Below are 11,308 nucleotides of genomic sequence, written 5' to 3'. Positions count from 1 at the left end.
TTTAATTATTAAGTGACCACGCTTGGGGAAATTGTTTTTCTAAACTTCATTGTACACTTATCACTTTTTCATCACTCATTGACATCTCAAGGAAGTCAGATGGACTTTACTTCCTCCCTCCCTTATTAATCCTGTCCTGTTCAACTCAGGTTTCGTTTTATTGGACTTATTTTAAGTGAATTTATATTATCTCAACTTATTTAAATTTAATTGAACTTAACTGAACTTATTTTATCTTAACTTAACTTATTTTGTCTGAAATAAACTTATTTGTGTGTGAAAATGTCTGAAATAAACTTATTTTTGCTGAACTTATATTATCTGAACTTAACTGAACTTATATAAGTCAAAATAAGTCGAATAGAACAGAGCCTTATTTTGACTTATTTCAGATAAAATAAGTTCAGTTAAGTTCAGATAATTCAGCAAAAATAGATTTTTTCAGACATTTTCACACACAAATAAGTTTATTTCATATAAATAAGTCCAGCTAAGTTCAGATAATATAAGTTCAGTCAAAATAAGTTCAATAGAACGAAGCCTTACTTACCTCATGTCCAAATGGTTAACCCTGCATTGGCCACGACCACTACCCTAATATGCTACTTTCTTCGTTTTTTTAGTTGACGCAATTTTTTTTGGGAACTTTTTTTAGTTGATACACTAAGTTATCTGATACACTTCTTATTTAAGTAATTTTGTTCGACAAATTTCCTGTTTTGCCTTCTCTTAACTCCTCTCAATAAATGACATGATTCCTTTCTTTTTGCACTCTCTTTCGTTTCCTTAATTTGTGTGTCAAAATCAAGTGTGTCAATTAAAAAGGAATGGAGGAATTATATTTATAATGTGATAAAAAAAATACATTGTATATACACATGTATCGGCGAAAGAAGACCTAATTTCACGTCGAGTCAACCAAATCATTTAAAAGATTACAACATTAGCCTTATCTCAACCTAGCTAATATTGTATCTTGTTCAAACCTGATTAACAAGTTATACTATATTTTAACTCCTACTACGAAATGTACAAGAATCGATCCCATGACCACACTTTCAAACGTAGATCTCAATGCAATATTAGTATATTACTCTTACCTAAAAAAATCTTGTAGAAAATCGTGTAATCGTTTTCAACAAAAATAGACTAAAACCAAATTGGCAAAATTGGTAACCCGTAACAAACATGCTCCAATAAAGCAAACATCAACGCGACACAATAACCCAACAACTAAATGGGCCACATGGCCCACACATGCCTGCCATTCTTTTTACCTTTTTCCTTTTCCCCTTTTTTTTTCAAAAAAATTGCCGAAATAAAATATTCTACCCATTTTCGCCGTTTATTAACAACGACAACAATCGCCGGTTTCTCTCTCTTTCTCTCTCCTCGTTCTTCTTCTTCCCCACTGCTTCAATTCAATTATCGAAGAGAGAGAAACCAACCTTTGAAACCCTAGCTATGGCGGAACTATCTTCATCTTACTCCGTATAGATTTTCTGATCATCCACGCTTCGGAAAAGTCTATTTAAACGAAGAAATTTTGTATAGTTTTGAATCATTTTTATCGACGGTTGTTGAAAACCGGCTATGGCGGATGCTGCATTTTCGACGGTTTTCTTCTCCGCTAGGGTTTCGACTTCCTTACGATCGCAGATCTCTCGCGATCCTACATAAAAGCTCATTGACAATTTATTTTGTTCTTCATTTCTTATTTTCATTAAGGTATTGTTGAATAAGGAAGTTTTCGGCGGTGGTGGTTGTGGAAGAGGCGGAGGTGGATTTTGTGGTGGTGGAGGAGGAGAGAGAAAGACGATAATGGCGGGGTGGGAGAGGTTGAGGAGGTGTTTGAGAACGGTGTTCTTCATGTTGGCAATGCTGGCGTCATTGTTGGTACAATGTTTGCCATTATTGGTAGCCATTGGAGATGTTTTGGTGCCCTGTGTTTTGGTTTCGAGCTTCACCTGTGTCAGGTGTTACGGCTTTAAACAACACCTCAGAAGATACGCTTTCAAGAGCTCTTTGGTTGATATTCCCCTTGTTTCTGTCTTCAGATCTCTCCTTATTACCTGTACGTTATCCTTTTCTCTCTTCGATTAATTTATCGTTTTATTTTTATTGAACTGTTGAACTTCAATTGTTTTTGGCAATATTGAGCTTAAACTGAGGTTAATGTGAAAGTTCTATTAAATAAATGGATAGACATGGCAATTTGTTTGCGTATTTGCGGTTAAATGCTTAATTGGCAGCTGAGATGATAATATACTATGGTATTAATGATTTGGTTGGGAAATGGCAATGCTGTAGTAAGAAAATTGAGTTCAAAACATTTGGGATATTTCTTAATTCCATTCCATAGTAGCTATAGCTTTTCCGGGTACCGGATAATGTAATTAGTGAAAATATCATGCAGGATTGCTCCACCGTTATTTATGTTTCTTTCTATAGGTGTAAAGGGTTTGGTATGGTTTATTTGAAGGGTGGTGCCATTGTGGTTGGGACCGTGGCACGCTAATCAGCCAATGTGCTAGAATGGTTGGATTCTGCTATTTGCTCATATTCATGAATGGTTTTTTTTTTGTGGCGAATTTGGAGAATGCAATCTCATTTTGTATACAAAGGTGTGAACTCAAGGTTTAGGTAAATATACATAGATGATGACAGTAAGAAATTTGTTACTAGATGAATGGAGTTTGTATTTATTTGTGAATTGACTACTCTTCCATTGCTTACAGACTTATGCGTGATTGCAGGTGTATATTCTCTCTCTGATGCTCCTGCTCTTTCTCATGGACCATATCTTGGAAGTGTAACAATATGCTCTATTTCTTCAATTCTTCTTCTGTCAGTTAAGGCCTGTGTTTTCTCTGTGAATTCTCAAATGGAAGCTGAAGCTTCTCTGTCTATTTCAAGGCGTATTCTTCATTTGAAGAAGGCGTGGGGTATGCCTGTTTTGTTTTTGTCATCTGTAGTTTTTGCTCTTGGCCATATGGTGATTGCCTATCGAATTAGCTGCAAGGCGAGGAGAAAACTCCTATTTCACCGCGTTGACCCAGAGACGGTAGTTTTCCCTGTGGTTTTTGTTTTTTGCTTTTGAATTTTTGTGAATTTGTGGGCTATTGACTTAATGATTTTATTTTTTGTTTTCTAATCACAATAACAGCATATTTTGTCATTTTTTAGCTGTCCTTGCTGTTTTCTGAAGCCACTCATATGTTGTTAAAGTGAATGCCATGCTGAAGTGTGATTATCCTCTTGGCAGGTTCTGTCTTGCAAGAGTTTGCTATCTGCCTATCAAAAGCTTCCACGGTCTCCAATTCCCTCCTCAGCAAAGGTCACTCCTAAAAGTGACAGTGAGACAAGGAGGAAACCTTATGGTCTGACCCGTTATGAAGGTGTCTTGCCTGTCAGATTACTTGCCGACATTGATAGTTTATTCACAACTTGTGAAGGCTTCACAATCCATTACAAGATTAGCATGCCTAGCTCTCCTACGCGTTCTCTATCATCCACAACCTTTGTTGAACCCAGTAGAAGCTGCAGTCCTCAGCTGGGAATTGGTAGGGTAAATGTTGACCGGCCATTAAATGCTCTGTCAAAAACCCAACATAATCTGTCTAGAAGCTATAGCAATCAATTCTATTCATCTTCTTTGTTTGACCCATTGCTTGAAAATTTGGCACGTTCTGCGGTTTCATCTGACGAATTTCCTCCTATGAGCCTTGATCCTGTGGATGATAAGGATGTAAGTGATTTAAGCCCTTTGAAATTGGATTCAGGTGTAGAGGCAAATGGAGAGTGTGGTATTGTCCTTGTGCATGGATTTGGAGGTGGAGTTTTCTCATGGAGGCATGTCATGGGTACACTGGCACGTCAAGTAGGTCGAACTGTTGCAGCATTTGATCGGCCTGGGTGGGGTTTAACTCCTAGGCTACTAAGGAAGGATTGGGAAGAAAAACAATTGCCAAACCCTTACAGACTTGATACTCAGGTATCAGCTTTCTTGGCGTTGTCTTCTCTCTTTTGGATATAAAGATTATGACTTGTGAATGCTCCGTAGAATTGGTTGTATACTTCATATAACATATTGATTTATGACTTCCTGTGTTGCATGCTAATGTTGATAACTTGAACTCAGCTTTTCCTTTGACTGCCACTTGAAATATCTGACTAACCTAATTGAATTCCCATGATTGATGCTACTTATTTCCCTTTACCATTGCTTCTGATTGTTTGATCTTGTAAGAACGTTACCACTTTCAAGTTGCTTTATTTAGTTCGATATTAATAAAGTAAAGGAATAAAAGGGAAGGGAAGGGAAAAAGATAGGAAGAGAAGGGGGAAAATTGAGATTTTATTTTCCAATGTTTGGTTTAATAAGGGAAGAGAAATGAAATTTGTTTGTCAGCTATTAATTTCTCTTTCGTCTCAAATTCTTCTAATTTTGGGAAATTTTGTAAAGAGGTTTTCCTTTCACTTCACTTCACTTCCTTTCTTATCAAAACCCATATCGTTTGTTAAACTAAACATGGAAACATAATAAAAACCATTTCCTTTCTTTTCTTTTCCGGACAAATCCCCTCAACCAAAAAGGGACTTAGTATTTTTCTTTTTTACTGATGAGACAATATGCTTTGTCTCTTGTTTTTTTAGCTGACGTGTTTTTGATTCCTGTTTCAGGTTGACCTGCTTCTGTCCTTCTGTTCAGAAATGGGGTTTTCTTCAGTGATTTTTGTTGGGCATGATGATGGTGGTTTGCTTGCACTAAGGGCAGCAGAAAGAGTGAAAACATCTGGGAGTTCTACAAATGTGAGTAATCCACGCTAGGTTTGTGTTCATGAAGATAGTTTTGGCTTGCTATTATAAATTTATAATACTTAGCTGTATGGTTTTTGTATATGAATAATTGTTGTTCAGTGGTTACTTGCGATAAATTAGTTTTTTGTTCTTTTCATTACTAAATTTCCCTTTTCCGATATATACAGTTGGATGGTAACTAATATCTTTTTAGATTATTGTGACGGCCTAATCATGTGTTGTCTAACAATAGTGGTGAATAGAATACATAGCTAGTTTTGTGTCGAAGATGTGAAATGTACAATATCAGCAAAAATGTGTAATAGGATTTTGTAGACTGAGTTGGAGTATTTTATTAGTGACAGATGCAGGGGTCTAGGCCTTTGATGTATAAGTTGGCAGAAAGAAAGGAAGTGGGCATACTTGAACCCTTGAAGGTCTATTACGATATTTAATCACTTGCGGAAACTTTTATGGTCTGTGAACTATCTTACTATTGCGGAATGTTCAAGATAGTTATGGTCTTGATTGAATTTTTTCTCGAGCCCAAATATTATCAGTTCATTGTTTTGCTTAACAAAATGCAATATACTCTTCTAGGGAAAGAAAACTGTTAGAAGACTTAGAAGTAGCAATTAGGCATTTATTTTGAGAAAGTAGGAGGGGTAATATTATGCAGCTGAACTGACGTAAATCAAGGTGCATTGTAGAGAGCTTATGTTATGATTGTAGAATCTGAATTAGGAATCTGAACTCACACTGGAATGCTAAATTTGTTTGCGTTTCAGAAGTTTGAAATGCTGTCACTCAGGCTAAGAAACACGAGAATTGTTGTTATGCATGGTGAACCGTAGTCAACAGTTTCTAAAGTTTCTGCATGCTTGTTGGAGATCACTTGTCATGGGACTCATGGCAAATGAAGCCAGAATATTACCTTTTGTGTTTGATCTTATGGAAATCATATCTAAATGATATTATTCGAGTTCCATTACGTGATTATGTGGTTTAAATAAGTCTTCTGAAAAACTGTCAGAATTTACCCCCACCCCCCCTTTCTGAAAACAAGGGCTTTCCTTTTCCTCCCCTTAAATTCTCAAGGTTAGGAATTAGCTAATGTTAATAGTACTGTTTTCATATTTTCGATAGCATAATGGAAGGTAATCATATATCTTATTGGCATTGGTGTACAGTTTGGAAATATCTGCATAAATCAGACATTGTACCTGTAGATGTTGATCTTGAGCCAATGTTATTTGCGCTACGCAGCTAGTTATTTTTTCTGATTCATCCTGAAGAATGCCGCTAAACTCGAGCGATTGTTTTTGTATTCAGATTTCAGTCAAAGCAATAGTGTTGCTGAGTGCAGATCTTTCTAGAGACGTAGTTCCTTCGTTTGCTAGGATCCTTCTGCGTACTTCGTTGGGAAAGAAACATTTGGTACAGCCGCTGCTGCGGACTGAAATTACACAAGTGGTAAATAGGCGTGCATGGTACGATGCCACCAAGCTGACAACAGAAGTCTTAAACCTATACAAGGTATGGTTTAGCGTGTAGTTTTTTTTACTGATTTTAGACACAAGATTTCATCTTAAGAGTAGCATTCAGTAAAAGATCTCCAACTTTTACATCAAGTCAATTTTAACTTGATGTTACAAATGCATCGAATCAGGCCCCTCTCTGTGTAGAAGGATGGGATGAGGCTCTTCATGAAATCGGTAAGCTTTCCGGTGAAACAGTTTTATCACCTGAAAAAGCAGCGTCGCTGGTAAAAGCAGTTCAAGATTTGCCTATATTGGTTGTCACTGGAGCTGAGGATGCACTTGTTGCTTTAAGACCTGCTCAAACTATGGCTTCCAAGTTCGTAGATTCTGTAAGTATCGTGTTTATACTTTTATCTTTTCTGTTGTCTAATTTATCACCATATTGGTCTTTTACATCCGCCGTCCTCCCTTATTTTATTAATTGTTTGGGTTCTTGTCAAGCGTATGACATCTTGCTGTCCCAACTCCCAAGTCCTGGCCTTTGGGGGGTTAGGGCATGTTCATGGATTATGGGACTGAAACCACTTGATAGTTGATACAGTTAACTACCTTGTCATTGCTGAAGTTGTGTGATTGTGATTTTGTGAAGTGTTACATAATTCCCTCAAACACCGTGAACAGTGAACTATAACATGGAACGGTATATTTTTGGCCTAATTTAGCATACTACTCCGTACTACATTAGGTAGTGATAGAAAACCTATACCCAAAACAGTGAACTATAACATGGAATGGTATATTTTTGGCCTAATTTAGCATACTATTGTATTACATTAGCCAATCAGGTAACTATTGTCCAATGGATATTCCGTGAAGGCTTTTAGGCGTTAGATTGCAAAATTATTTGACTGGGCGCTCCAGCTAGTTGGTTCACCATGTTCAACCAGGCAGACCAAGTCTGACGTGGATCTTGATCTTGCTGCTACTCCATAAACTACCTTAGGGCCCTTCCGGTATCGTTTTTTGTTTTTAGTTTTCTGTTTTTTGTAAAACTAAAAACCAAAATATGAAAACCACAAAAAGTAGTTTCCAACTTTTGGTTGCCAGTTTTCAAAATCAGCATGATTACTATTAGGTATGACTAAATGTTAGTTCAAGATTCAATCTAATCGTATGACTTTCAAAATCAAAAAACTGAAAACTGGTAGTGATACCGAACAGACCCTTAGTTATTGTGGCGTGAAACTACTTCTTGAAAAGTTAGACAAAGCACCTAGCAGGTTGCATGATAAATGATAATACTGCATGAATTTTAGAAGCATTTATGCCAAACAAAAAGTTGTGTCATGGCCTTGTTTTCACATGTCAAAAACATGTTACTAAAAGTTTTCGACGTTTTGGAAGGTATGAACTTCATTTGTATTTTGCCTTTTCAAGTGAAGTTTTTTTTTTAACGTGAGTCGTGCAATTATGCAGAGGCTAGTTGCTATATCAGGATGCGGCCATCTTCCGCACGAGGAATGCCCTAAAGCTTTGCTTGCTGCTGTATCCCCCTTCATTTCCAGAGTTCTATCCGATTTTGAAGTGCAGATCCACACAGAGTGAAAATGATCACTTTAGCTAGGTTTTGGAATTTGGAGGGTCTTCCCCTTTTTTTGGGCCTCCTCGATTGCGTGCCTTTCCTCGTGGAAACTGCATAGAAGACGGTATAGTGTTCTTCTTTACTCAGGTTGTAGTTTTGACAGGTTGGAACTTCATTCCAAACTCAGGTTGTAGTATTGGTATGAGTTCCGTGTAAATTTTTTAAAAAAATTTAATTTATTTACTTCTTAAAATGAGAAAGTTACTGTCAACGTGTAGATAATCTTGTTGTTGGCTACCAAAGGGTAAACAATGACAATTTGTATACATCATTTTATTATCTATGCGTTGTTGCGTGACTCGCGTTGTGTACTTTTCATACCTTTCGAAAATTGAAGTGTTGAAGTTTTTTGTTGTTTTTCCGGCTTAAAAGTCATACTCAGTACTAGCCATGAAAAAATATGGACCGAAGGGTGGGCCATAAAGTGCCTGGGTTTGGGTAGTGGCCTGCCCGGAATGACACGAGCACAAATTTAGGGATAGATTCATATAACTAAGCCGGCGACTAGCCATACCTAAAGTGCACCCGGACACAGCCTAAAGATAGTTGTGGGTCAGGCCAGGCAGAAGCCTGTCCTGCCAAGAAAAAATCATGGCCCAGCATGGCATGGGTGGTTACAAAGTCGTTGGCCGGATGTGGGCCACAATTTTTTGCCAAAAGCACGATAAAGGTAAGGTACGACCCGGTCATCACGATAAATCATGTTATATTTAATAAAATTAGGCTTAGGCACGATGACTAAGCCCGATCCGCCACACTTGGCCGAGTTCGGGGGGTAAGTGTAATGTCCAACCTGATGGTCTAGCCCGTTACAAGTAGGCTTGACGTAGAGTTGGTCAACATGGGCCCGGCTCGAAAAATATCGGGTTTTGGGCAGAATATTTTGGCTCGATTTTTGGGCTCGGCCAATCTTGGCCCGAACTTTTTAAAAAAATTGTGGGCTTTGGGCAATGTAAAACAACAATTTTAGTTATCAATTTGGCCCAGCCTGAAATTCCCGCTATTTTTGGCACGAAATAGCGGGTTTTGGGCATACATAGTTGACCCAAAGGTTGGCCCGACCCGGCATAATGGATAGATTTTTATTGCCACGCCGAACCCGGCCCGGCATAATGGACAGATTTTTATTGCCACCAAACCCGGCCCGGCTCACCATTTGATCGGGTCTAGTTTGACGGGCTTGAACAGTTCAAGTCACGACCCTGGCATGAGCATGCTGCAGTGCCAAGCCTAGTTGTTTTTGTCTCAATCGAATGGAAGTGTATGAACTTACAATACATTGCTTTTATTCTAAAATTATCATTCCATATTACATTTTTATATTAGCTGGAACCACTCTATATATATATGACATGAATTATATCATGCAATATAAACTCATGGTCACATCAAATTGGTCCACAGCTCAATTAAGGTGACCTACAATGGCTGCAAGTTTAGCCATGTTCATAGGCTTAGGATAGAAATAATCCAACCCTGCACTAACAAACTCTTGAATCTTTGTTTGCGAAGAAGATGCAGACATGCCAATGATCAAACTCCTCACTCCCAAAGCTCGAATTTCCTTTGTAGCCTGAAGGATTGAACGATGGTAATTAAAAGTTAAGTAAAAATGTTTAAAAGTTATCCAGCATAATGTAAAAGTTATCTATTTTTAGTCATAAAATTTTTCGCTTTAAAAACATTATTCTTTCAAAATCACTAATAAAGTATAATTGAAGGTAACTGATTTTTTATATGTATATAAGGAAAGAAAACTCAGGCGGACTACCTGACGCCATCCTTTCGAATTAGTGAATTATAATGACTCCGAGCTAATAAAATATTGTTTGTAGAACAGAATGCACAATGAAACTACGCTCTAACCTTATACTACCCCAGCCCCAATTCCATGTAAGCTTGGTGAATTGAGCTTGTAACCCTTTAATATAAAATATATAAAAGTTACCAAAAGTTTGGTAGCAGTTAACTCGGTGTACAATAAATTTACTCATAAATTATACAAAATATACAGAGTATTTACAAAAGCGTGGGAATATTGTTATACATGCATATAATAATGTTGTATACCTGAAAGCCGTCCATTATAGGCATTTCCATGTCCATTATGACTAGATCAAAACGATTGCCTGCATGAAAATACTCAACAGCTTCTTGACCATTTTCAGCTATTTCAACTTGAAATCCATTTCTAGTTAAATACTTCATGTTCATGGCTCGAACTATAGAGTCATCATCAACAATAAGAGCATTGAACTTCTTAACATTTGCCATAAATTTCTTGTTAATAGACTATTTAATTGTGTTGTGACATAATTTTTTCTTTGAAAAACTCTTTATATAGAAGTATTGATGGGAAAAATAAAATCAAAAGGTTTTGAATATTAATGGTTAGAATCTAAAAGAAAAATCTGAGATACGGAATAGTTGACAGATATCCAGATTGATTCAGGGGAAGTTGAATTGCTAGACGACAAATTGTTAAACTTATCTGTTGGATTTTTTCCTGTGTCGTCAGAGAAAATTGTATCTTAAGTGATTTTATTACCGTTATAAATTTAACAATTTTTTTTTTTCTCAAAGTATGTTGAGCAATTACTATGTTTCTATGCTAAGTATTTAAGTATAACCTCTTACAAGTCAAGTTTCTTTCAACTAAACAAATTATACCCCAATAGTAGAGATGAAATGGTATGAGAACTTTCATTCCAAGAAATGTAGTTAGTACTACTACGACATTAAGATTACGTCGTGATAGGTGAAATCGTTGTTGACAAATATCCAGGTTGATTCAGGGAAACTGAATTGCTAAACGACAATTTTGTTAAACTTATCTGTTGGATTTTTTGTTGTGTCGTGAGAAAACTGAATCTTAAGAGATTTTATGACCGTTATAAATTTAACAAAAAAATTTAGATATCAAAGTCAATAAGAGTAATTGATGATGCTTAGTATCTAGTTGATGCAGGGCAATTACTATGTTTCTATGCTAAGTATTAAAGCGTAACCTCTTACAAGTCAAATTCCTTTCAACTAAACAAATTATACCTCAATAGTAGAGATAAAATGGTATGAAAATTTTCACTCCAAAGTGCAGTTAATAGTTTAAAACTACTACGACTTTAAGGCTACCTCGTACAAGGTGAAATCGCTACCAATAAGACCAAGTGTAAATACTCGATCAACTTATACTCGATAACACTTTTAGAGTGGCCTTGGAAATTTGGAATTACGAGCATATGTGACGGTATGCAATCATATAAATGTGCAAGGAAAGTCATCTCTTGTATAGTTATATGTGCTTCTATTTACATTCTAGCATAATATCATACTTAAGTAGTAACAAGTGATTAACATCTTAAGTAGTGACATTATGATTAGTAAG

At 36.6% G+C, this 11,308-nt stretch overlaps 2 protein-coding genes across 3 annotated transcripts; one reads left to right on the top strand and one right to left on the bottom strand.

Moving 5' to 3' along the window:
- Nucleotides 1-1,330: 1,330 nt before the first annotated feature.
- Nucleotides 1,331-8,221, top strand: LOC110787884 (uncharacterized). 2 transcript variants are annotated; one of them, XM_056842851.1, is made up of 8 exons: nucleotides 1,336-2,074; nucleotides 2,757-3,064; nucleotides 3,266-3,563; nucleotides 3,783-3,994; nucleotides 4,684-4,812; nucleotides 6,133-6,336; nucleotides 6,470-6,670; nucleotides 7,758-8,221. In XM_056842851.1, exons 1-8 carry the CDS (start codon nucleotides 1,822-1,824, stop codon nucleotides 7,884-7,886), a joined length of 1,734 nt encoding a protein of 577 aa, XP_056698829.1. In that variant the 5' UTR covers nucleotides 1,336-1,821; the 3' UTR covers nucleotides 7,887-8,221. The 2 variants fall into 2 exon arrangements, with proteins under 2 accessions (XP_021848212.2, XP_056698829.1); XM_021992520.2 differs by having other exon boundaries at nucleotides 1,331-2,074; nucleotides 3,266-3,994.
- Nucleotides 8,222-9,328: 1,107 nt separating this feature from the next.
- LOC110787868 (two-component response regulator 24-like) lies at nucleotides 9,329-10,197 on the bottom strand. Its single transcript, XM_021992505.1, has 2 exons — nucleotides 9,994-10,197; nucleotides 9,329-9,496 (listed from the first exon to the last, which is right to left on the bottom strand). Exons 1-2 carry the CDS (start codon nucleotides 10,195-10,197, stop codon nucleotides 9,329-9,331), a joined length of 372 nt encoding a protein of 123 aa, XP_021848197.1.
- Between the last annotated feature and the right edge of the window lie 1,111 nt (nucleotides 10,198-11,308).

Source organism: Spinacia oleracea, chromosome 4, assembly GCF_020520425.1.
Source record: "Spinacia oleracea cultivar Varoflay chromosome 4, BTI_SOV_V1, whole genome shotgun sequence".
NCBI classification, from domain to species: domain Eukaryota; kingdom Viridiplantae; phylum Streptophyta; class Magnoliopsida; order Caryophyllales; family Amaranthaceae; genus Spinacia; species Spinacia oleracea.
Note: the sequence above shows the minus strand (reverse complement) of the source record. Positions and strands in the feature narration are given on the sequence as shown.